Source organism: Filicampus tigris, chromosome 11 (genome assembly GCF_054856515.1).
Source record: "Filicampus tigris isolate MCC_2025a chromosome 11, RoL_Ftig_1.0, whole genome shotgun sequence".
Taxonomy (NCBI): domain Eukaryota; kingdom Metazoa; phylum Chordata; class Actinopteri; order Syngnathiformes; family Syngnathidae; genus Filicampus; species Filicampus tigris.
The window spans coordinates 4,415,679-4,443,674 of NC_141227.1; the positions used below are offsets into that span (position 1 = coordinate 4,415,679).

At 40.8% G+C, this 27,996-nt stretch overlaps 1 protein-coding gene across 3 annotated transcripts; it reads left to right on the forward strand.

Moving 5' to 3' along the window:
• The first annotated feature begins 1,953 nt into the window (after positions 1-1,953).
• Positions 1,954-27,990, forward strand: LOC147139486 (uncharacterized). Of its 3 annotated transcripts, none has more exons than XR_015088761.1 (4): positions 1,954-2,563; positions 7,778-8,857; positions 27,270-27,327; positions 27,844-27,918. XR_015088761.1 is itself a non-coding variant. In XM_086045908.1 (4 exons), the coding sequence occupies exons 1-4, from the start codon at positions 2,327-2,329 to the stop codon at positions 27,857-27,859; spliced, it is 1,380 nt and encodes a 459-aa protein (XP_085902034.1). In that variant the 5' UTR covers positions 1,954-2,326; the 3' UTR covers positions 27,860-27,990. The 3 variants fall into 3 exon arrangements, 2 of the variants coding, with proteins under 2 accessions (XP_085902034.1, XP_085902035.1); XM_086045908.1 differs by having other exon boundaries at positions 7,778-8,846; positions 27,844-27,990; XM_086045909.1 differs by lacking the exon at positions 1,954-2,563 and adding an exon at positions 3,952-4,021 and having other exon boundaries at positions 7,778-8,846; positions 27,844-27,990.
• The last annotated feature ends 6 nt before the right edge of the window (positions 27,991-27,996 follow it).

Here is a 27,996-nt window from a genome sequence, read left to right on the forward strand (position 1 = left end):
CTCAGAACAGATCTCTTGAAGAAATAATGAATGTTTGGAGGTTCTTTGACCAGCTGCATCTAAAGTAATGCCTACTATCACTTTGGTTGAACATGAACTGAAGAGCTTACTTCTGACACTTGCTGACAAATGACAGCTTTTGGAATCTTCTGGACAGCAGTGTTTGTAATAGCCAATAATTAACATATGCATTGATTATTTTAATTTTAAAAAGTATGCACATTTATATTTTTTCTGTTTTAGTTACAAATGTAAAGATCACAAAGTGCCAGAGATGGGCACATTACCCTTTTTTACCGGTCCGTACGCAACCTGGGGACGCTTCCGTCCTCTGACTACGTCCGTCCTTGTGCTTTTAAAGCGCTTCCATCCTAAAATTCTGTCAGTCCACCCCGTTACCTTACAAAATAAGGCAATGTTATTTTAGGTAGAGAACGAACATCTTCCACTTCCGGGTCATAGCTTTCAGTGTTCTTTTTTTCTTCATCAGTGAAATGGGCGTCCACTAGAGGGCAATACTGCAGAGAAGGAATGCACATGAAAAGGAGTAATCCAATGTTGTGCAGGCTTAGCAAGGCAGTCTTGCTTTTTAAAAGAACCCAACACAACACGTCAGCCGGGACTTGACCCAGTTAGGGACGATCAGAGGGACGGATGAAAATCGACCTCCGTCCTTGCTCACTTCGTCCTTTTTAAAAGAGTTCTCGTCCTCCATCCACATAATGGGATGGACGGAACCTTCCGTACCTGGGACGGAATGCCCAGCTCTGATAACAGATCTTGCTGTCATGATGTTTGGAGTGTGTCACTAGAGTTTAGTTCATAAATTACTTAGACTAAATTTACATGTGGATCAATAATTCCATATTAACACAAATACAAGCATTCGTCTGACAACACTCAGACTCACCCAAACAGCAATTCTTTATAAACAAGTTCCTATTCTTAGTATTGTTTATATTCATGCACCTTAATCATGTCTTAATGACAAAGTGAATTATTTCTCCCGCATTATGAACCTCCTTGGATCAATATAATTCAGAACAGTTTGATATGAGTATAATATATACATGCACACCAAACAATGGGGGAAAAAATGGATAAGGTGGATTGTACAAAGATGGTCATGATATGTATGAAACATGTAAGCCTACTGTTTAAAGAACGTTTCAGTATCATTTGTTTACAAAAAAATAGTACCATTTCAAAATAAGTTATTGGACTTTGGGTTTTGGAGTGCGTTACTAGAGCTGTATTAGTAAATTATACTGAAGTTTACCTGTCTTTTCGCAATTTCGTATGAACTGAAATAACAGTATCAATGGGCCTAGACTTTACAACATGAATCGCAATTCTAAGTAAACTTATAAGCCAAAAAGTTTCCAGTTTGTATGCTGTTTGATAATGCTGAATAATAGTTTTTGCATAATATACAGTGCGATTGGAATGCATGTAATTACAGCTGACACCTGATTAAAATGTGTATTAGCATTTGTGGTTCCATATGTCGATTTTTGTCTATGCTGCCAGACAAGTGACAGAATATTATACTAGCAATGACACTCATAGTAGCACGTTTAACACGCAGAATTGTCAACTAGTGCACAATTTTGCCTCACTGGTAGTTAGTTTTTCTACAATGCCAAAGTTGTCATACTTCTGTGCAAAAATGTCAGTTGTGGAACGCAGTAGAGGCAAACAATGTTTCTGTTACTGTTATGTTGTAAGACACTGTCGTTCTGGTTGTTCTACTACTGCGCTAAATTGTCTTACCAGTGAGGACAAACAGCATCCTAGTAAATGAACCGTAACTTAAATCGAATAAATGCCAAAACTATGATTGGCCCTAATTGACATTGGTTGTAATATTCTATATAGCACACCAGATGGCGCACAAGGACAAAGAAGACCCAGAAGCACATTCAGAGACTTTTCAACATGAACACACCGGTTCATCCTAGCTCTCTTTGCACCTGCAGCCTCCCCTCGGGTTGCTCTGCTCGATCTTCTTTTCTGCGCAACGGAGGTGGGCACCGAGCGGCGGTTGGTGGGCGCATGGCGGCCTTAAGCACCTGGACAGAGACTTGCACTTATCACCAAGACATTCAAGGTGTCGGGCAGCGACCGGGCTATGATACGGTCTCATATGTAGTATCAGAACAGCACGGGGTGGTTGACGGAGCCGCAGCAACCTAAATGACAGATATTCCGAGAAATAAAAAAGGGCGGGCTGGGGAACTGCAACCCTGTTGGGTAAGAGTAGTGTAGTCTTGTTTTCTGGAATTCTTTGGACAATACTTTTTGGCCCTTTTTGGAGTTGTAAAGGATGGAGAAAGGCACAGCGCACAAACCGCAGCCGTCCAAAAGGACTGCAGACATTCATGCTGACGACATCGCAAAGGTTCCCGACGAAGAACTGCTCCTGTGGGGCAAAGATGAGCTGGTGAGACGGTTGCGGAGGACCGAGGCAGAGAAGAGAGGCGTCATCGTTGAGCACGGGAACCTCATGCGGGAAGTGAACAGAAGGCTCCAGCAACACCTTAATGAGATCCGGAGTTTGAAGGTGAGATGGCATGGGGGTGAGTGTGGGAAAAAAAAAGGCTTTTGAAGCGTTTGAAAGGGCAAGTATATTCATTTAAAATAAATAGTGGCCGTGGATTGTGGAGAGATACTTCTTTCGAATATGGTATTTGTCAGGGGGAAAAAAAGCCCCCGGAAGGCCTCCCGTAATAGACTACTGTAAATTAGAATTAAATCTTATACCATGTTCATTTTCCATGTACACACAGTAGTTTTACTCAGACTAAAACTATCATTATAATATGTGTTTAAATGAAAAACAAACCTATTCAGAAATGTATTATTAGCCTCTCTGATATTGATAAATAGATGATGAACCCCAGAAGCGTAACTAGGTTTTATTGACGAGGGTGACAGAGCCCCCCTGAGATGCACAGGATGTGAGCGAACATAGCGCACAAGCACACAATTAACAGTTAACAAAAAAAACAAAAATGGCTTTGGCAACATCTTTGGACAGATTTAACAAGGATATCTAAAACGTGTGCATGCGCTTTTGTGTGTGTAGGGGTGTGTGGGGGTGTGCATGTGTGTGTAAAACATGGCAGCTGCCTTAACTGTGCAAGTGTACGTATGTGGTATGGAAGCCCAGTATTGAGCAAATTATATCATTTGCTAATATACCAAATCAATTTAGCAAATCACAATAAAATGACAAGTAGCTAAGCTACATCAAAGCTATACATTCGGTTGAATAGACTTTACTAATGCAGTGACAGCATTGTTTTATTACAGTAATCCCTCGCCAATTCGTGGTTTGCTGCCTTAGTCCATCGCAGGGTTTTCAAAAATATTCATCAAAAAATAAAAATGAAAAAAATACAGACATATCGGCAGCCATATTGCAGAAAGATGTGCTGTTGCATTTTGATATGTGAGAGAGAAGGTTTCCGAGCATGCCAAACAAAGAGATGAGTTTACTGAGAGGCTTGGTACTTACCCACGGGGCACTCATTACAAGACGTGTGATCCGGATGACGGGTGACTACTGAAGTTGGCCTCTTCTCACTTCGTTCCGTCTCTTCCATTTTCTGGGTGGTTATTTTTTCCTACCCGCGTAGGTTTCCTTCTTCTGATTGGATTTTGTGACCATACTTTTTCATTTAGTCTTTTAATCGTTGACGAGATTTTAATGTAGTTATTGTTATCGTCTCGAAGAATGACTTCTATTTTAGTTTTCGTTTCGTTTCTATCTGAATAAAATATTTGTGACGACATAAATGATGAAAACTTTTAGTCAACGAAATTAACACTGCTTAAAAGAAGAAGGAAGGGAGAAGAAGAACACGACAATGAAGAAGTAGACAATGAAAAAGTGGCAGCAACAAGAGCAGAAGTAGTGACACTAACTTTCGCTTTGCACAAAAACAAGGGTTTTAAAGTGCACTAATCCACCAGGATTGTATTTTTGGCTATAATGCACTGTGGGATTCTAGTTAAGGTAAGCCAATTTTATGATAAAAATTAAAACTTTAACGTCGTTAGTAGCCAACGTTTCATCATAATTGTCCACTGCCGGATTTGTAGAGCATGTTCCTCTCACAGCCTGCATCTTGGTATTTATTCTTCGGTTTTCAATTTTAAAGTTAAATTTGTGGTGTAACTAGTATTTAGAATGGTGAGAACCATGTCGGGGTGTGTGTGTGTGTTCTCAACGGCGTAATAGAGGCGTACACCCCCCTCCAAGATAAAAATTAAAAATAACAATAATGATAAAAAAAAGTCAACCTCTAATTCACGTTTTTTCACCTTCCACGGGTGGTTCTGGTTCCGTGAGAAATGAGGGATTACTGTATGAACGTAAAGCAATAGTATATACTAAACAAATATACAATAATTGCAGCTGTTGTCATCATTCTCTCTTGAATGTTATTTAATCTAATTAAAGTTATTAAACAAAAATAAAGAAGATAAACTGCACAAATATTATTTCTGAGTAACACATTCCAACTCAGGTCACTGATAGTGTAGTGGTACACACGCCTGAGTTGTGTGCGGGCAGCGTGGGATCGAGTCCCGTTCAGTGACGGTGTCTGTGTGTGCCCTGCGACTGGCTGGCGACCAGTTCGGGGTGTAGTCTGCCTTCACCCATTGATGCCTGGGATAGGCTCCAGCACCTCCCCACGACCCTGTATAGGATAAGCGGTTTGGAAGATGCCATGCCATGACCACACTGCAAAAGTCATGCGGCGAAACATTGACTTTCCAACTCCATCAACCTTCTCATTTTTCCTACCTCCTGTTGAAATTCACTTAACACACAGACACACACATAAAGTTTTATTACATTGCTGCCCAAATATTTCTGCTAGTTAGTTCTATGTTGTTATCTGTTGATGTTTGCTGACTGGATTGTGATGACAATCTTAGCTGACGGTTGTGGTTTGAAATTCAGATCTTATCTGAATGTGTGCTCTTAAATATGTATGTCCACCATCTTTGATGTTGACATTAGCTTCCTTCTGGGGCAGGGGTCTCCAGGTCCTGTCCTCGGGAGCCCATACCCAGCCTGTTTTATATGTTGAGGGCTTGTGCAAAGCTTGCTGATGAGCTGATTATTTGAATCAGGTGTGTTAGAGCAGGGAAACATATAAAACAGGCTGGGTATGGGCTCCCGAGGACAGGACTTGGAGACCCCGGTTCTAGGGGTTTACAGAAAACACCAGAATGTGTACGTATTTTCAGATTGTTGTGACTTGATAAGCAGAGCTGGGCATCGCCTAACCGCCACCGGGTTCCGTCCTGCATATTTAATCGACCGTGTGGTCCCGGTCCATCCCTCGTTGGCGACAGCCAATCGGCGTCGAGAACGTAATCTTTATGTCACAAGCAGGCGCCGCATGAGCAGACACGTCGCCAAACAAAGTAAAAATATCAAACAAAAACAACAAACACACGCACAACACTGTTTTATTTTTTTTTTTTTCCTTACTCGGTCGCACATCAGGAGTGCGGTACCTGCGTGTGACGTGGTACAGGTTAAGTCCGTTCGCGACGTCGTTTGGCTGACTCGACCGACTGGGACCTTGTGAGTCGATTAAATGTGCAGACAGAAAATAGGCGATGCCCAGCTCTGTTGATAAGTAGCATGAATTTGTTAAGGCAAGGTCAAGGGGGTGAACAAAATCTACACATCCGCGTCCCCTCCTCTGCCTTTGTGTCCAAACTGCTTCACACAATTTGTCAACACCGTCTTGGGCGAGTATTAGCATGAGGAAAGGTATGGAAACGTGACGTCAAACAGAAGAGATGCATTTATTGTGGAGACTGTCTGCGCAAATGTAGCTTGTGTGGATGCTAGGATGTGATGTGACCACAAAGTAGCTTCCCTACTGAAAAGCTGTTTGATGTTGAAAACAGTGGCACCACTCCCCAACCATACTGACAAATAGTTAGTGCAATGCACATGCCAGAGGCAGTTTTGTTTGCAAGATATCGCATACTGACCTCTCCCCGCCGTTCAGGAGTTAGTCCAAAGTCTCCTTTTTTTTTCCATTGTTCTTTTTTTTTTGTTTGTTTTACCGATCCGAGCAAAGGAGCTGTCCAAAGTGCCTCTCTTGCCATGACTGGCTGACAGCTGCTTGTCCCGCCACCCTAAAGACCTGTGACTTTGGACATGACTTTGGTGAGAGCACATGATGATCGGGTGTGGTCTGGTCACTGCCATGTGTGGCCACTCACCCGGTCCAAGACACAGAAGAAATTTATGACACCATGTCTGTCAAACTGACATAGCGACTGTATATAATGTAAATAATGATCATAGAAATACAGATAAGTAGTAAGTGACGCCCACTCAAAAAGATTTTGATCTTCCTCACTTCGTCATAAGATGTCTGCAAAGCACTTTTTTCACTAGACAAGGCCTGAATAAAGGTCTTACTCTCATTTTGACCTCAGTCCTTTGCCCCAAAATGAAAAGAAGGCTTTTGTAATCAATGTACAAGATAACTAAACTGATAACACCTGCTCTCACCTTGAGTCTTATTTTTGTGAATAATTGTTAATTTTATTGTGTTAATTGTTAACAATGAAGTAGGTGGTTTTGTTGAAAAGATGTTTTTGTAACATAATTAAGATATCAGTACTATAATTTGCAAAGCTGGGCATTCCGTCACAAGGGCGCCCATTTAGTGGACGGTCAGACGAAGGACGAGAACACTTTAAAAAAGGACGGACTAAGTAATGACCAAGGTAGGTTTTCATCCGTCCCTCTAATCTTCCCTAACTGGGTCAAGTACCGGCTGATGTGTTGTTGGGTTCTTTTAAAACAACTGCCTTCTAAACAGACTGCCTGCTAACCCTGCACAACACTGGAGTGCTCTTTTTGATGTGTGTTTCCTCCCTGTAGTATTGTTCTCACAAGCATAGTCTGCCCACTTCACTGATGTGGGGAAAAAAAGCTATGACGTTCATTCTCCTCCTAAAATAACATTGCCTTATTTTGCAATAATTTTGCAATAAAAAGTGAAAAGGTGCAACAAAACGCAATAGTATTGTGTTGTTACCTTAAATACTCTCGTGATGTGCCCTGGCTTGCTCCGTCCGCATCATCATCTTCATCATCACATCACGTCGGTGGTTGCTGGCAGCTAAAAGCTTTCTTAGTTAAACAGTTGTAAACAATTCATTCCACTCACGATACCCCCTCATGAATAAGGATGAAGGGACGAGGAGGGAAAGGGTACCCATGTCGCGGACGGAGGACGGACCGGTAAAAAATGGTAAAGTGCCCACCTATGATTATTTGTGTTATATCGCTACTAAATAAGATTATGGAGACAGACATTTTACAGATCAACAACATGTTGTTTATGAACCCAGATTTGGGATTGTTTTGTGCTTGTGTACAATGCAAGAATAAGGTCAGAAAATTATAGGCCAGCTGGGGACTGGTGTGGGTCAAAAAATCCAGGCTATTGGTTAGTCCCACTTGACCCCTGAATAGCATCACAGCGAACACACCACACACACTATTAGTTACAGACAATTGCGGTGGGCATCTTTTCGGGGCCCAGGAGGTTTGGAATCCCCGCCACCCCCCCTTCCCCCCGTTGCTCTGAAATTTAATACACCCCGCATTAAATACACACAATACCACCACTTTTTTTTTTTTATCCTGACATAGCCATCCCTCACTGCATGGTTCTGATCTGTGTGTGAGCTTCCCTCTCTTGTATTTGTGTCTCAATAACAGGATGTGAACCAGAAATTGCAGGAAGATAACCAGGAGCTTCGGGACTTGTGCTGCTTCCTGGATGATGACCGTCAGAAAGGGAAACGGGTGACACGAGAGTGGCAGCGCCTGGGCCGCTACAGCAGTGGTCTGATGAGAAAGGAGGTGGCTATCTACCTGCAGAAACTGAAGGAGTTGGAACAGCGGCAGAGTGACGTTATGCGAGATAATTTGGAGCTGAAGGAGGTGTGCCTCATGCTGGAGGAGGAGAGGGCTGCAGCTGTTGCTTTTGGGAACAGTGGCGGTGGGCAAGAGGGCCCCGGCTGCAGGACTTCCATTGACAGTCAGAGCAGCCTGTCACAGCTGGGGGGAGGACTACCTGCACCTGGCCTGCTGCGTGATGTTGGCGATGGAAGCAGCAATTCCAGTACAGGAAGCACAGACAGCCCTGATAATGGTCAGCACAAACCGTCACCTCTGGGTTCCAGTGCTAGCCCTGGATCAAGATGTGCTTCACTGGAACCCCCCGACAGACTGGGAGATATGTGTGATTCCACAGGCAGGAGGCATAGCTCCACTCCAGAATACCACACCTTCCCCCAGCCATGCCGCCCACGAGGGGGGTCCCTCACCAACCTGGACAATCAAGACTTTGGAGGACACAGCCCAGAAAAACATAACAAGTCTCCCAAAAGGCAAGCATGCGACTTCCACCGGAAGGCCTGCAGCTCTGACCTACTTGCCCAGAAGCAGTTATTAATTTTAGGGCAAGTATCACCAGGGTGTGGGAAGGGCATGGCCAAGTCCAGTCCAGAGTTGAATCAAAGACACCGTACTGATAACACTATGGGGGCAAGCTGTGGGAGCCCAGAGGCAAAGAAAGCAGTACTGGGAACACCCGAGCATCTAAGAAAAGGGAGAGTGATAGTGGGGAGTCCAGAGTCAATACGACACCACCATCACTATAAAATCAGTCCTGGGCGGGAATACAGCAAGGGAGGGAATAGCGGAGGATCCCCGACCCAGGATGCGGTTCACAGAAGGGCTGCTGGAGAGGAGATGTCGCCCCAACACCAGAGTCTGTACAACGGTAGGCACAGGGTAATATTCATTTGTCTTTAAATTCATGTTGTCTTCTTGAACCATCTACCATTCTTTTTTTTTTTAAATATGTTAGGCTGCTTATTGCTATGTCCATGTCAGTGTACAGTGGAATGGAACCGCGATTTAACTGAGCCAGAATCACCGGACTTTGGATTTAATAGACAGAACATTGATTTCAGTCCACTCAAAACGCCCCTTTGTACAATAGTCGTCGAAGTCTCATCATTCCAGAATTGATACTGTACAGTATTTACTGGTGCTGAGGTGCAATCTACAGCCAGAGACTGGTACACATATTTTCGGGTTGTGCCACTATTGTCACAGATTTACAGTAGACTAGAGCAGGCTACGTGGCGGCCATGTTTACAGGTGCGATAGTCCCAGAAAAGCATGCACATTAGCTTAGCACATAGGCATGTGGCTCAAACGGAGACGTGTCATATTTACTTATCGATATCCATAGTTATTGTTTAACGGAGTAAGATTGTGTACGCATCTCTTGAACATACTATTTTTGGTACGGTATCCAGTTGTTTTTCTGGCGTCCAGTCGTAGTTTAGGTGAAAAAAGGTAACATCGCGTCTCATGAATGCGACCAGCTTCTTACCATACCCCAAGCACCAGTGAGCTAAGTTTTGAGAAATTTCAGAAAATTCACTTTCAAGCTTTTTCAAGGGTTCAAGGGCTAAAGCAGAGTTTTATATATGTATAACTCCACATAGGAAAGTGAACTCAAAGCTGTCAGGCAGATGTGCTAACTACTTGATCGTCATGGATGAGATTGTGAAATGTGATAGTTTCGATTTACAGCAACACTGGTAATTAACAAGTTGTTTTCTAATTTAATCTGCCTGATCTTGATAAAAATAAGCTTGTAGACAATTCTTTATCAACTAAAGTCGTTTTCGAAAGGTTCATTTAACACTTCAACTATTTACACACTGTAAAAAAAAAAAGTTGGGTGAGCTCAAAACTTCAAGGAAACAAACGTCGATAACATTTTAAAATGGGCAGTTCAACTGAATGTTTTTAATTTTGCGGTTGTGAAAATTGTCTTTCCCGCATTTCACAACAAAACACACAGCAACTAATAATTTTGAAAGTGAGCCTCCTAACATGATTATGGCATGATGTGTAAGTTCCCCTCGTTTTCATAGTGCATGTCCACGCTGTTATGCAGAGTAGTGGTATTTGTTTGATTGACACTTAATAGGTGAGCGTGGCGTGCTTTGACTGCATTCTGCCACATGGACACAGTGTGAGTGGATAGAATGGCTTGATTTTTCATGATTTTGAAGCTTCATTTTCAATGCTTGGAGATTTTTTTTAATCATTCAAATTTGGCACAGCTGTTAACAACATTCTTGCCTGTACTGTGTCAAATTTTAACACACACTAATAATCTGTTTATTGAATCATACCTAATTAAGTTTCATGATATTTTGAAATATTATACCCTGTTAATTTTATTTAAAATCTGTAACAAATCACTACCATATAAAATACGTTTTTTTTTTTGACTGAGAGACTGAGTACTTATGGCATGACACCTCAATTCAGTTCATAGCTAGTAGATGAGCATTCATTAACAGAAATTTTACAATTTGCTACGTTAGCAAAAGCCATTGTTGGATGGATGGACTGTCACTTGTATAGCGCTTTTCTACCTGGTAACTGTGTCTGCGTAGCATTGCGGCAATGGGGGCACTATTTGCACCTTTTCACTACATTAGCTGGTCTATTTCAAAATCAAGTAACAATAATCCCCTAACTTTAATCATATACTTGTTTTTTTTAGAGGTGTACAGTTTCCATAGCAATTAATTAACAAATGTCAATATAAGCTATGTTAGATGGCTGCAATTGTTTTAATTGTAATGAGATGTTTGTCCTGTTGTTTCTGCCTGTGTGGATAAATGCTGATTAAGAAGGGGAAAAATAGGTCATTAATGAGGATAAGCGGTTCTAAAAATGGATGGATGGATCTCTGCACATAGAAACAAATCGGGGCAAACAATTGGCAGTGCTAATTAATCTAATAAATTGATTGAGTGAAGCTTGCATGCAGAGATAATAACAGTTTGCAGAGATAATAACAGTTTGCTAATACACTGTTGCATTTAATTTATTAAAGGTGAAATTACCCCCAAATTTTTACCCAATTCAAACACTTCCCAGATGTCTTAATAACATGTCTATGATATGCCTTTGTCAAAATACCCCAAGGATCAAGAATTACAGGACACTTTTCACACTTTTTTTTTTTAGCCCCACTAAGTTAGCCTGTTTTGAGGTTGAATTCCTGTCTCATTCAAATGGGCCACTAACCACCCTGCTCGCCTATAATGCAGGACAATGCTGGGATGGCTTTTGTTACCATGACGACCACAAGTTGCAATAGGCTAGTGGCTACTACTGGCTGAAGCTGGAGCCAAGAGTGAAGAAAAAAAGTAACATTCATAAACACAGTAAAAGCATCCCTTTTATTTTCATTGATGGGTGAACTTCATTATCAAGCAGCCAAATCGGACTTGTCATTGTCTGTCGCTCGCTGCGAAGTCATGGGTGGAGTACCGTATATGTGTCCCTCCCACATTAAAATGACAGTCCGACATTGGCATTATGTCACATTAAATGGTGAAAAAAAGGATCAGCGCCAACGGGCCTTTTTCTTCACCTGTGAGGAGCATTTCCACGTCTTGATGGGACTTGCAGTTGAAGCTCCGGCAAGCAATACAGTCATTGTAATCATCGTCTGTAAGTTAGAAGCCTGGAAGGGAGTATCGTAACGTCTTGAAAGTGCGTAAGAAAGGCGAGTGAGGAATTCGCGAACGGGAGAATATACCCCTACAAGATTTCGACTCAAAGCAATTTGTTAATTAAATCAATTTCAGACAGCTCATATAACAGCAGAAAGGCTTCAGACAGGCCGGATTTCTGCAGATGTGAGTTTCTCCAAGGTTCTTTTCACAGAGTGCTGCAGTTTAGTACCAGCCCTGGTTGTCATGGTCTGTTCTTGTTGTGGTCATGTTTTGTTTTTGTTGTTCCCAGTTGCTCCAGTAGGGGCAGTAGGTGGATCCCCTTCAGCGCACCTGTTCGTAATCTTAATCAATAGACTATTTAAGGACTGCCAAGAAGACAACTCCTTGTCGGATTATTCCATTGCTTGCTCATGACCATAGCACCAAGTATTGAATTTTCTAGATGTCCTCTCATGTTTTCGCCATGTATTTTGCTCCTTTTGTTGACTCAAGTTTTTCGTCATAGTAAGGATTGTATCTTGTGTTATTAAAGCTACCCTCGGTTGAACTTTTTGGAATTGGTGTGATCTTGTCCTTTTACGACAAGCAATTTTCGTTATTTCTTTCCTTGCCTTTTGCAAGCGTTTTTGGTTGTTCTTGTTTTCCTGGTTTTGTCATACCAGCGCCTTTTGTTACACTTTGTCGGTCCTGCGTATTTTTTTCTAATAAACCCTTTATGCTCAAAACACCATCTGAGTCCACGCTTTTAGAGTCTGCTTTGGTTCCGGGTCCTCCCGGAACCCTGACGCTGGTGGTTCCAAACTCCTTACATTCACAGATAATGGAGACCACTGTGCTCATAATAAGGACGGTCAAAGCAACCGATTTTTTTTTTTCTTCATATTTCGTGTTTGTGTCTGTTTCACTGTGTGTCAGTATCTATCACTAAGAACTTGATCTTTGTTGGTGTCAAAGTAGATTTTTTTTTTTTACGCTTCATTGATTGCTGTGGAGATGGCAGGGATCTGTTCACCCTCACATCCATCTTGCAGTCACTCATTAATCTTCATTCCTCCTATCGTTTTGCATGACACAGCTTCTTTACCCTCTTTCCTACCTTTATAAAGATGGATCCTCTTTCTTTGATGGACCTTGTGTGCCCTTGTTTTTTTGTTTTTTTTTTACCAATAAAGTATCACCCTTCTTAAAGCAAAATTGGGATGCTGCCTCACAGCAACGCGGATGGATTAGGATCTGGGTTTGGACTCAAATTTTCAGAAGCACTATTACTACCTTGTAGACGGACTGATACCTGTTCTAAGCAGAGGTGGAAGCAAGCCACATATTGTATGTGCAAGTTTCATGTTGGGAGTTAGATTCAATTCTTCACCTTTAAGTTTCAAGCAAGTTCCAAATTATTGGGGAAAAAAATAAATAAATCAAGCAGTCAAGTGTAGTGCCATCAGGTTAAGGCACTTGGGATAAGCAATATACTTATTTAGAAGAATACATGTTATTTTTTTAATATTGTTCTGCAAAATATTTGTGGTCAGTGTTCCTTCAAACTGCCACACCAACATAATTAAGATTTTTAAATGGAATAAAATTAGTGAACTGTATCACATGGAAATCATAAAACAGTCTTTAAAATGTCTGCTGCAGCTTTGCGTATGTCTTTCCAATTCTCTCTTCATCATTAAACACGACAATTTAACATCAGTAATAAGCAGATAAGGCTTTGATATCACAGATTTAATAGGTACAAAACATGTCGACTGTGCTTCATGCTAGCACGGGTGCTCTGTGTATGAATAGATAAGCGTTGTCAGTGGCTGTTGCTTTAATAATATCCTGGCTTCAGCAGAAAAGGCACTTTCTCTTTCAGGTCAATACCAGGAGCATCCCGATTGGTGTATCTGTGTATGTGCCTGACACCCTGGACTGGGTGCAATTGAATGAAGAAAAACATTATTTTTGTAATAGAGCTTCTACTTGTGTATTAACGATCACAAAATAACCTTTTTGTTTTAATTAGCATTGACATAAATTTCATGCGTGTTGCATCGTATATTGTTCAATCTGTCTCTCTTGATCTCTCTCGGTATCTCGCGCTCTTCCTCGCTGCCGACTGCTCCTCTCCTCTTTCACTCTCAACTCAAATAGTCGAGTTAGACGGGTGCCCCACACTAATTTAGTCTCAGTTATGCTCAAGGTTTCTTCTTTAGAGGAAGATTTTCCTTGCCTCCGTTGCCTTAGTGCTTGTTTATGTGATGTTCACTTGGGTTCAGTTGATCTCTTATTAAGTGAGCGGTGTGGTTCCACACCTGCTCCATGTATAAAGTGCCCTGAGGCAGCTTTGGTGTCGTGATTTTGGCGCTGTATAAAAGAGGCAATTGAATATTTATTTGGTCTTATAAGTTCACTGGGTTGACGCACTGTGGCATGGGCCAGAGGACCATTTCAACCGTTTTCTCATTTACTTTTCTGTCAGACTGCTCTGGTTGTCAGATCACAGCTTCTTCTCTCTTTTTTAAGGTGACTTTGAATCCTGCACCCAGCTTCACACAGCTTGTGATGCACTTTGGTCTGGCGGCCACACTACTTAATCGAATCCATCTAACTTTTTCTTGTACCATGAAATGTTACTTTCATTTAGCTATAGTTTCCTATAAGACTTTGACGTTCTCAAAAGTCATGTTTTCTGGGGACAGATGAACATAGTTTTTTTTCCCTCCTGTTTTAGTTCCTCGTGACTATTCCGCAATAATTCTGTCATCTTCAGTCATTGAATGAAGCAGGGTATCGGGTCTTTTTTTTTTTTTCCAATATTTTTAAAAACACTGCTTATAGCATTACATCATTGCAGTTCCAAAATCCCAGAAAACGAATAAGAGGATTTGTAGCGCTTACATCACACCTACCTTTATCAGTTTGACAAACGATTTGGGAAATGAGAAAGGCCTCTTTGTGGTCATTCAACCGCTTAAAGGGGACAGGCTCCGTTCTCTGAACTGCACTATCTTGATTTCTGGCGCTGATTTTATGTTGATTTAAGATGATATGTCGTTCCTTTTACATTCACACATTCATCATAGCTCATCTCTTTGCAGAGATGTGGAAGTATGTGTGAGGGGAGTGTGTCATTATTTTTGGCATTAGGCCTGTTTTTAGGTTGGCTTTGACAAGGACAATAAGGGTAGTCTGTGTTGTATCAATGTGTACATCATACATGAGTTCAATGTTTTTTTTGCTGACATGGCTCCATGTCACATCTCTGGGCATTTGCAGAGGCACATACATGTACATATATAGTACCTTGAAACTGACATTAAAGATTGCTAGTGAGCTTTTTATGACCATTAAGAGAAGCTTGTATTTGGAGGTGCTTTGACCACATGAAAGATTGAGCTGGGCTAATTTTGATGGGTTCCTGACATTTTAGACCACTGAGTTATTTCAACATGAGCTTAAAATCATACATCAATCATCATATTTTAAAGATTTTTTGTCTATAGTTAGTAATGATTTGTCCTTTTCTCTGTTAATCAGTGATTGTTTCTCTCTGCTGAGTGGTCATCCTGTATTTTCTCGACAGAGATGAATTTTGGTTGGGTTTTGGGAATGTTATGCGCTGTGTTTTTAGATATAATCTATCATTTTTTTTCTCTGGCTCCAAATTTAGGCAGACGCGTGACCATTCTGACCATTTTCACACGTGCGTATGCCACTGGCTCAAACTTCTCTTACATGTTTGTATATTTTTGTTGTAATTTAATGTTTTGTTTTTCTTCATTCATATTTGCTCTTAGGTATTTATAATATAAAATAGAAATACAGGATTATTGATTGATAATAATAATAATAATAATAGACTTTACGCAATCAGGTTTTTTGGAGTTGAACGGCGATCAGCGAGTTTGGAAATAAATGATACTCAATCAGCGATTCGATTAGAAAATAGAGCAATTTATTTATTCAAACAACTTGTATATCGCTGGCGTTCCAACAAAAATAGTCACTTTTCAGGAGACCCCAAAAATGGCAAGTTTGTTCAACCATTAGCATTGCATCATGAAAGAGAGCAAGCCATTTTCAACACCTTAGATTGGTCAGAAATGTGTGAGATTAACACCTACGCGTGTGAACTGACCAATAGTATAGATTTTTTTTAAAAAATATGAAATTCACTCAAATGTGACTTATGAGGTTTTGGTCCGACGCCAGCGATATTTACTCGACAGTTGACTCCTGCCATAGCAAAACTACATTGCAAAAAATAATTGAAACCCCCTCAAAAACAAAAAATGCTAAACATCTGATAAACATTAAATATAACATGGAATGTTTAGATGTTTACAACATCTTCTCTGACATTAATGACAAAATAATAAAACACACGAACATCGCCAGTCATTCAGCTGGTCAGGGCTTTTGCCCAAACTATTTCTATTGGTTCAACAGCTGTAAACAAGTCCATACACTAACTTACAAGCTACAAGTTTCTCACTTCACATTGTGCTAATGCTGAAGTTCCGTTCCGGTGCCCATAGACCGCAATTATTTTGTCCTACATTGTTTGTCCACTTTTATCTGGCATGTATGCTGCACAGATTCGGTCTTATCCATGCAAACTGTATTGACTGTTGATTGATTGTTATATCTATAGCTCAACACATGTTCGGTATGACCGCAGTACTGTATATCTCATAACATGTTTAGTAAAAGTTTAGTGCGTCCATGGTCAACAGTGGAACTATTTTCCGTGCGAGTTCAAACAAGCAACACGCCTGCCTGCTGGCATCTGTGATTGGCCCAATGAAATTTTTCATGGTATTTCACACTATGGCAGCACAGAACGACTCTGGACTGAACGAGGTTGTGTTTGCCGTAGGGCTGCCACAAACAATTATTTTGCTAGTCGACTAATCACTAACAGTAGTCGCGATTAGTCGACTGGTCGGATAATATATAAAAGCGCAGCAAGCTGCTGCTCTTATAATAAGCATCATTCGCTTACAGCTTAAATTCTTTATGTACAAACTAATCATGAAGACAAGAGGTTAGTACATTCAACTTGTATTAAACTTAGCAACTTAAGCCATCATTCCTGACATGTTTATAAATAAAGAAGCGACTTAAATTGATGGCGATACTCTGGCCTTAAAAGTTTTAGCTGTACTGTAATTCTTTAGTGTGTTTTAAAATTGAACCAAAACTATACACTATGCAGAGTTGCACTAATACAGTGAAATTATCTATGAATACCAAAAGAAGTACTTGTATATATATTTCACTCTTCTTGGGCACCAATACTATTTTATTTTTTTTTTAACGGAAGGTAGTGAAAACAGAGGAGTAATTTGGGCAAATGCTCTGTGCTAAAGAAAACTAAAATAAACACTTGTATTGGTTTTTGATTTTGTGTTAATTTATACTTCATCAAAAAGGTTTTGTTATTCTTTTCACTAGTATGCATAATTGAAAAGTAGTAAATTGAGCTAAACAATCAAAATGCGGTATGCACTTGTAACAAAAAAAGGAAGACACTGCACTATAACATAGTATAATACAACAAACTTAATTATGGATTTTATTGTTATGTGATGCCGATGAGTGGCACGTATGTCGCTTTTGTGTTGAGTGCTGATATTTCGCATCACTCTGTTCGTGAGTGAGAGAAAGAGAGAGAAAGCGTGCGCTTCCTGCTTCGATGTCCACCATTGGCATAAACACACAGACTTTTGGTTGTTAATCAACGCGAGTTTAATGAATAATGGCTGCTTAATCCATAGAAGATGCTACGACGTACCAAATAGGAGCTTTATATCAAACACACCGTAACGTGTGTATGCTAACTGCAGCTGGCTTCTAGACACAACTGTGCCTATGTCAGATATGAAATCAGGCATAAACCATAACTTGCTTCCTTTATTTAAATGATTGGGCATCCCCATCCTGCTGCCATGAAAGGCAAGTTTGCATTGCATTGAGTATATTTGGTGAAATGCGCCGTAACTTTCGGACTCTGTTGCCAACACGAATTAGCCCTGACACTACTTTACCCACAATGCTTCTGTTTACATCAGAAAGGACCTGGATTACAATCACTGCACATGTGCGTTGCACATAGGAAAACAGCCAGCGGGAGAAGAGCGAGACGCGGCAGTCTAGAAAGAAAAATGATGTGCCAAATAAAAAAAATATATAAATAAACGACGATTTGGAACGTCGACGTCGTCGTGATTAGTCGACTAATTATGGCAGCCCTAGTTTGCTGTAATGTCTTATTTTGTGGATCCGATCAACGACGTCATTGATAGATCGTGTAGATTATGACATTACAGTTGGTCACCGTTTTTGATCCGCTCATCCATGAAAGTCTAAATAATAATAATATTAATAATAATAATAATAAAAACACATTGTATGTGTAATTAAATGTGGCCCTTTTAAATGGTAGTTAAACACATTTCAGTGAACCATCTCATTGCAGAACATTCCAGCCTTCTATTTATTTTTTATTTTATGAAATGTTCTCTTGCCGCTTTTGCCTCATGATCTGTCTGACCCACTTTACAGCATATGTCCAAGCAGAGCTGGGCAGTCCGTCCCTGGGCTGGACCGGTTGGACCCTCCGGCCCGGCCGGATGCCCATTTTTGTAAATTTTTGTAAATTAGCCAGCTAATGATCCTTAAAAAGCCTCTGCTGTTAGCATCTCTCCCGTGGCGGCGTCAATCACGGACCCTTTTTTGGGGGGCGGAACGGGGCGGGGGGGGGTGATAATTTTTATGAATAAGGGCGGGGGTCGCGGCCGGAAGGGTACCCAGGTCAAGGGCGGAGGGTCGCCGCCGGACCAGCAAAAAAGGCTCAAGTGCCCAGCTCTGTGTCCAAGTATCTCATTTTGAGTCTGTTGCAAAGGTCTGTTTCCACACCGTAATTTGTATTGTCTGATTCAATGCAACTTTGTTTGTTAAGCACTTTAAAAGCAAGCACATTGTACAAAGCAATAGATTTAAAAAGCAAAAAACGTCAAAGCAAAGAGGTTAACAAAGGTGGGTAAATGAATAAGATGAGATAAGATAAATACAGCAATGAGAGCAGTAAAATCAACAGGGATGAAGATAATAAGAAAATTAATAAGTCCACATCTTACTGGGTGTCAAATGTGTAGGAGAAGAGATGACAAAGTGATTTAATGACATGTAGAGAGGAGGCCTGTCTGCTGCTCAGGCAGGTCATTCCACAATTTCGGAGAATAAGATACAAGTCATGCTAATTTGTAAGATAGCCTAATACTGACACGACTATCACCTTTAACATCAGAATTAAGTTCTTGGGTGAGTACACTTTTCGCAGAGGTCTATCTGGAACTGTGTTAAAGCGGAGCATATCCAACTTTGCACAGCAAAATTAATAAATGTCTGAACTGTGGAGAGAAAATCTATTCACTAAACTGAACCGGAAACTGGAAATTAATTACTTTATGCTAAGCCCTTGGTCAGCCAGGAGGAGTAGCTTATGAGGTTAAAAGTACATTAGTATAAAGTATTTATAATAACAGCAATGATATTTGTTTTCACAATTGTCTTGAGTTTTGATTTTGACCTTTGAAGGCTACATAATGTTCTCAAAATTATATTACAGTAGATTTTTTTTTTTCTCTTCTAATTTAGCTTTGCTTCTGGACAGGAAATACAGTTTGCTGCTATAGGCTACACAATTTAAGAAATCAAAACCATTGTTTATATATACAAAGAAAATTAATTATTCATTCATTATATAATCATTTTGGTTGTGTGTGTATATATATATATATATATAAATTCACCCCACTTTAAAATGAACTGTCCTTGAATCGTATTGCGCCCCATGTATAGAGGTATGGAGCAAATCAGCTTTTATTGGAGAGATGCACACCCCTGATTATCAGCTTTATTATATTTTTAAAACCAACCCCCTTTAACCCTAACCGTAACCCTGGCTGCAGCACAGCTATGGTGGAGGCAGGGGGGTGACACACGGACATGGACGATTAGATTGGAAAGCGGTTCCCAAATTTACAGTGCAGATATGTAATCCCCTTCGCTAACTTTACATCATCCACCCATGAATGTCTGCTTGCAGTAAACATACTTTGCACGTTTCAATCTCCATCATGGACTTGAGCAGATCAGTTTCATCTGTCAAGGACTGTCGCACGCTGATTTAAATGGGAATAAGAGGAGTCGCTTTGATTGGTAGCGAATCAAGTAAGCTGTGTTCACGCCCATAATGACGCAAAATGCCCGTTTTTAATTGCGCCAAGCTGTGTGCATCTGCAAAAATACCAAAATCCAGTCTAGTCCCCCTCTGCGCAGATTTAACCTGCGCCTCCTCAAGACTTGGCTGGGCATGAAAATAGAGCCCATGGATTTACGGTAGTCTTTTAATGCTCACTGAACTGAAACCTCATGTGTATCCAGTGAATGAATAAAAATGTACCAATCATTTTAAATTCACCATATCAATTGATGTGTGGATATAAATTTTGAATAAAAAAGTATCAGTGGTATACAGTTCAACCAAAAACCAAGAATGACCATTCTAAGGTAGGTAATGACTCAGAGATCATTATGACATTTTTACAGGTATGCAGTCACACTTACTTGGCAGGAGGAAATACTGAGGTTTATGGGAATCATTTGGTCAGTTTCTTGTTGTAAACCCAAGACTGTGAGCATAAGTAGACTCATTACACTTTGTCCTGCATACAATAATCTAACTACCAACAGCAGCTTGTGAGGCACATACACGAGCAGACATGACCATCACAAGTTCAGCTTTGTTAGCAATTTTGAAACAATGGATGATTTACATAATTATGAGGTCATTCTACAGGACCAGCATACACAAAGCCAGTAAGAGTTTCTAAAATGTGCTCAGTACTAGTCTTACCTTATTCTACTTGGGCGGCAGGGCTCAGTGGTAGAGTGGTCATTTCCCAACCCTGAGGTTGTGGGTTCCATCCCCAGCCATTGTGACCATGTCGAAGTATACTTGGGCAAGGTACTGAACCCCCAGTTGCTCCTGATGCTGTCATTAGTAGGTAGATGAGGTACAGCGTGAAGCGCTTTGAGTACCAAAGGTAGAAAAAGTGCTATGCAAGTGGCCGTCCATTTACGTTTCTTCTTGGAAAAATATTATAAACTGTGGGATTCTGTATAATTGTAAAGGACGGTTCCTAATACAATCAATCTAAAGCCAAGAATCAGTGAAATTTAGCGATTTGAGCAATTGGAATCATAACCTGATGCTTTGTTAAATAAACATGTACAATGTAATGGGTCCTGTTTTCCAAGACAGGCTCACGTGCGCGCGGTGTAAACATTGGTGCATTTTCATGTATGTCCCGGGGAAAGTCACATTTACCATGTTTGGGAATTTGGCAGACTTCGCTGCGCCTTGCTGGGCATTCGGGAGAACCAAGGGCATTTTCTATTCTGCGTCCCCGGCACACCTGACAGTTTGGTGACGGAAAGTAGACTTTAGACCAGATAAAACCAGGTCTAAGTTGTGGCGCAGGTGGTTTAATGCGACTTTTATGGATATCTTCTTTCAGTTCCTTGAAAATGTATTTGTGCGTGACGATCTGCTGCATGAACTCCAGCAAGCGAGTCTGTCATGCTTCCACCATGTAGACTGCACACCTCACCTGTGCTGAATTTTAAGGGAATGAGTGGAGCCACTTCAATTGGCTGGGAATCAAGTCGGCTGTGTTCATTCCTACAACGGCGCCAATGGCTATTTGTAACTGCGCCCGCCTACAAAAATACCCCCAAGATTAAGACTCCATCCATGTGCACACTTAGATTGCACTTTGCACTGGACTTGAGATGATGTTGCTTTTTTTTTTTTTTTGATTGCCATCCTATGAACTTTTATACTGCATGTGGCCCATTGTGTATTGGATCATAGACTATTAATATACGGAAAATAGCACTAGGGTGATCATGATGAAAAAGCATATAAGAAGAATAGAAGTTGTAGTATTTTGAGAAAAAAATACAAATGCTGAGATGAGGATTACTGTGATGTTACACTTAATATGAAAAGTTTAATATGATTGATTCATCATTTGTCTTTTCTGAGAATAAATACACAATGAAATCAAAATCTTTTGTTTGTTCGAACATCTTCACTGCCCAAATTAAAAAAAAAAAAAAAGATATCTACAATTACCGGGTGTATATATTATGGCATGTTGCTAGATTTGAGAATGTTATGTTTATGTGGCTCATCTACTCTTTGAAAATCCTTTGTTCTCTTAAGATAACAAATTTGTTCTCTATTTGTGTGTCTTACAATGGTACAACTTTTCTCATAGTACTATGACAATGCCATTACATGTTGTTTCTCTCCAACTCTTTTTCGTTGTTTCAGTTTGTCCTCAATATTCTTCATATTGATCACACTTATGTGTGAACAAGTAAGAAGTATAAAGGGAGGCGGGCCTTGGTGCATCATGGAAGGAATAAACTCTCATCTTCTTTCAAAGCACCCATTAGGCGGACGTACCACCACTGAATCTTGGACACCATTAGCAGATTGAACATGATAGACAATGGGAGCAAGTAGCACGTGAAATACAGTAATGAATAATGCAGCGAAAAACAACAATGACAAAAATGGACAATGGAATAAATTCAATTCTGAACATAAAAATTAAAGTGGTGGATAAGCCACAGCAGAAGGATGACGCCTAGAACACAAGACGCAACCGAGATTTTACCTACAAAAAGATTCCAAATACAAAGTAGCAGAAGATAACAGAGGTAAACATTTGCAAGCAACAAACAGATAATAAGTAAGACAGATACAAACTAACAGAATACAAAAACCTACTCATAAGTCCCGGGGTTGACCGGGACTCATTTTTCAACAATGACTGCGTTTTCATGCAGCCAATATTCGGGTTAAGGTCAAAATGAAAAGTTTTTAGTCAATCTGTAAAACATGTTTACGTGGCTTGAGCGGAGAGAGTTACCGCCCATATTAAATAACCCAACTGAAATGGCGAAGCACGGACGGCATGACACAATTTTACGTCATCTCCGCTTGTTATTTGCTTCCGTCAATAAAACGCAGTATATCATGTCATTCACCGCACAAATGAAGGAGACCTTCTCCTCCTCGCTGTGGTGTCGTACTTACTCTAGCTTTCGCCATGTTTTGTTTATCACTAAACGTATTTCGGTGTATTGCACGCCAAACAGCGCGCATACAAGCACTTCCTGTACTACAAAGACCAAGATTCCTTGCGATTGAGCATGCGCAAAGTGTCCCGTGCATTCGGCATACTATTCCGATTGCTGCATATGGAAATTGTTGGAAAGGGAGTGTAAACCAGGCATGATATTTTAAAAACCCGAATAAGGGTGTTTTCAGGTTATTGCGCGCCTTTACATGACTTTTAAAAACACCAATATTGGCAATATTCGGGTTTTTAAAGGTTTATTGGCTGCATATAAATGCAGTCATTGACAAACAGATCAGCGTGCATATTTATGCTTTTCATCAATTATAACAAATAGAATAAACAACAAACCAAAAGATTCACACACTATAGTTTTTATAAACCAGTAGTGCATTTTTTTCCAAAAAATAACCAAATTAGAATATGAAGTGCATGCTTGGCCTACAATACTTGCTCAGATCAAAATAGTATTCAAAAATACATAAAGTACAAAAACATAAAAAAACACAACAGAGCTCCGGACGTTGGTATCACGCATCCTACAACCCTCTGCGCCAAATGCAAACAATGTCATTCTGGCAGGGTAGAAAACTTGTCATTTTCGGAAACACCACAACAAGAGGGGCCAAAAGGGGCAAGAATTGTACAGGCTACCACAAGAACAACCAATTAGCGCCGGTATGGGTTGTAAATTCACATTAACAGAATATTGACTGATAAACGCAAATTTTATCACTGCTCACCTTCGCCTGCCACTGACCGCTGTGGTCCTGTCAGCTCGGCTGCGTAAACTAAAGCACGCGGGGATCATTCACGTGACGTCCGGAGTCTATCAGACGGGTGCGTGATTGGTCCGCGGATGCTGCAATGATAAGATTGAATGATAAGTAAACAAATGGCTGAAATGTATCCAATGCCCTTTAATATGAAACTCTTAAGACGAATAAGGGACTGTCTTAGCACACACTATATTTACGGCCACTGCACTGTACAGAATTGCCTGCGGGTTGGTCAAGTGATTGACAGAAAAATCAACAAATTGGGATTATTTATTTATTTTCTGTTATGCCCTTGACCACGTAGGCCCCTTGGCTCCACCCCAGGTAAGCGCGTTGGTAAAGGCATGCCTGACTACGGGTCACTTACGAGGCAATGGAAGCAAGCAATAAACAATAAATCGGCACCATCCTTTTGCTTTGATGCTGCTTAATTACCTCATTGATTGTAACAAACAGCCGGTGCATTGAAAGAAACTCTGCCACCAAAGATTGACAAGGGGTCTCGGGAAAGATAAACCAAATAGTAGAACAGGCAGGTGGAGAAACAGGAACATGACAGCATATTCATTTTCATTAGCACTTGTGCAGAGAAGATACATGCAAAGTCAAGGCCCGAGAGAAAGACGAGAAGTGCAGAAATTGACAAAACGTTGTCAGTGAAATTGTTGGAGTGCGTTCAGGTCTCAAATTTTGCAGTGGTAGGCAGGCTTACTTCTAGCCCAGTGCAGTCAGCAGCAGCGGCGGCGGTGGCAGCAGCCACCATAATAATAATAAAAAGGCTTGTTATCTATGTTTGTAAACCAAATAAAGAAGCTAAAAATATGTTGTTTAAGGAGCTTTGTGAATACCTTCTCTGTCTTCACTGCCTTCATTATGAATGAACACACACATGCAAATACCCATTCAATTCGGTGCCAATATCCGATTCCGAACACTACTTGAGTGCCCTTGAGCAAGGGTTCGACCTGCCCAACTGCCGGGGGCATGTGTTTATGTGCATATTTGTAGGCTCCTTAGTGTGCAGCATGATCCCTTTAGCTGTGGGGTGCATAAAAAAAAAAGCATATAATAAAGCATCCATCCATCTTTTATACCGCTTGTTCTAATTAGGGTTGCGGGTGAGTTGGAGCCAATCTTAGCTGACATTGGAGAAGAAGTGTGAGACACGTTAAACTGATCACCAGCCAATCATAGGATGCATATAAACAAACCATCATTCACACACACATTCACACCAGAAATGAAGACTGAATTCCCTTCTGGAAATGTTCTGTTTTGTTTTCGTTGTTTCTCATTTGCCCGTCATCTCCTTTGGGTGGAACATGTTTCCCAGCAGTAACCATACCTGACACCAGCCTTAATTAGGCCAACCATAATCAAAATGCAGCATTTCAATTAGGCCCCATGCAGCTTGTTTCTTTTTTGGATTGAAACGGTTCACACAAAAATCAAGTGTTCATTTTTTTCTTACAAAATGGACCGATAAGTTGGTGGAGCTTATGAATATTTAGCAGTAGAGTCACACATCATTGACCTGGGGGGTTGCTGGATAATAAGATGGTAGTTTGCGGTTAGATAAGGAGTACACAAATAAAGGCGGGCCAGGAAAATCTCTATGTCTGTTATTACATTGCCCATGAGGTCACCAAATGTTACCGTTGAACGGGCAGTTTGTTACATTGAGCTTTGTCTGTGAGGTTTCTTGTGGGCTTGTGTTTGTAATGTAATTCTGTGTGTGTGCGTCTGTGAGCGTTTGTGTGTATAATCAGATGTCCTGTGTTAAGTACAGCCCTGCTAACTAGGCCAACAGCTGCTTCCCTGGTCATTTATCTCTAGTCAGCTTTGATGCCCCCTTTTTGTCCTTATATTCCATCAAAGGGACACCTTGCCAAATGAATATGTTAATAATACACCATGAACGTTAGAGTCTGACACAATGCACACATTTAAATCTTATTGTAGGGATGTGTACACATAAACTCAAGTGCCCAGGTGAATGTTTAAAACCCCTTTATATATAATGTATACCAATGAAAACAGTGTGTGGTTGTGTGTGTTCAGTACGGCGGGTATTGTATCGCATTCGGTAAAGCCACTGTTCTGTCCCTTTGGTGTTCGTGTTTCAAAGCCAGGTGGGAGTGTGGTGATGTTTGTGTTTGTGTGTGTGCGCACTCTTTGATGGAAAATAGCCCTTCTTTAATTCAAGATTCTCCGTCTGTTCTTTGCTCGTTGCCCTCGTCTCGGAAATAAAAATGCCGAACGCTGGAAAAATAGGCACACAACCTGTACACTTCCTTCATCCATCCACCCTTGTCTATCATTCTCGCTGACATGCACAGTGAGTGAAGTGAACCAGAGGACACAGCTGTGAATCAGCCCAGAGGCTTGTCTTTCAGTGTGTGCGTGTGTGTGTGTGTGTTTGCAAAGCTTTCTCAGGTAGCCTGGGCCACTGGGATGCTGCTGGAGGTACAAGCAGGTCACTATGTGAAAGAGGGCATATTGACTTTAGGAGGAGGAGAGGAGGGATGTTTGGAGCTGCACAGTTTCTGCATGTGTCATTTCACAGTATGAATGCTGTTCTTTCTCTTCTTACACACGCACGCACACGCGCACACGGCAAGGTCTCTGTTTTGTGACAGGAACACTAAGCAGATGAAATGCGCATAGCTGGCTTGCGATGCCCATGAAGCGTTGCACATGGTCGAGTTCACAACTGCGTCGAGATGAACAGACAGTCTAAGAATAGATCCGTTTTTCATCACGTTCTGAAATTAGCAATAGAAGAGTTTTTGAAGTCTACACTCCGTGATGGCCATTTAAAGTTTTACAATTTGTGGAGAGGAGATGTTGGATTTCCAAATACAGTACATCAACAAGACATTGCTAAGTAGTTGGCAGTCACCAACTAGCATTATTAACACCACTTTTTTTTTTACTTTTAGTTCATGTTAAATAGACATTCCCACACCCAACCTGCATTGCATCATTCTGAGACGTTTTTTTATTTATGGTTTGTTACACTATTTAACATAAAGAGGGGAGGCATGATGCATGACACCAGTGCAAACTAAAACCACAATGAACATTTAAACCTCACTGGAAAGACTTACAATAATTTAATAATGCAGCATAGGATGACATTATTATTTCATAAAGCAGTTAGTGAGTGTTTAGTGTTTCATACTGCTACAACACTATATAGATTTGTTGCTAGAGGATAAACCTTTCAACTTTGCTCACTTACAACACAGCTGCAATCGTTTCAAATGAAATACATCTGAGTTAGTTTAAAAACAAGATGTTTACAGCCAGAAGGGATTGACACAGACTGACACATCTATGGGACTGTAACCAAAGGAAAAGACAGGAAAGGAAGACCGGGAGGGAAAATTGCTGCCAGTGGCTGTCCCACTGTGACAGGAATCAAGGGGATTGACAGAAAAAGAAAGTGTTTCATATGAACAACTGGAGCTACACGTTTCACTCAGTGTACCACGTGTCTGTGAAAAGGTTGGATTTGGAGGCAATTTTTGTATCATTACTCTAATGATTGACATGTATGCACATACTTCTACAGTCTGCATTGACTCATGAATATAAGAGTGTCATCAATGCTGTTACTGATAATGTCTATTTCTTCCCCCCCCCCCCCCAGTTCTGATATCTGCTGGCTGCTGCACCAACTCCTGCAGGAGTGTAACGCTTTGGGACAGGTGAGCCTCTTGCACATATTAAAAAAAAAAAAGCTACAAATGGCATGGTTTTCAAGACGAATGAGATACAGGAATTAAACATAACATTACATGTTGTTTCCCATAAAATGGTGTTTTGAAAAAACAAAAAGGTTACCCATTAAAGTCTATTCTGTGTCACCCTGAATGACGCCCTATTGTAATTTATACGTTTAAGGCCGCTAAACATTATTGAGTGCAACCCTTATGCTACCCTCACCTTTAACTATCATCCGGTGTGTGTGTATGCGTGTGTGTCACTGTGAGAGGTCACCCTGCTGTGACTCTGGTTTTAATGCACTGACCGCTGGTGAGTGATGGTAGGAGGTTAATATTTAATGATGAAACATCTCCTAATGGCTGAATAAATCAGCCTCCACCTTTACCTCGGGAGTAAGGATCCTTGCATTCTGCTGACCACACACATGAAAACCTCACAACACATGCATGATATGCATACATATGCAGTAATTGCACTTTTTCCCTTGTGTCTTCCAGCCTTGGTGGCTCCTGACCGCACATGCCTCTTGATCAGATGCTGCTTGACAACACACACTCCAGAGAGAGCGTGAAAGAGAGCGAGAGAATGTTATTAGCACAAGTATGGATGGAAGGACACGTTGATCAATGCACAACTGAACGGTTAAGTGG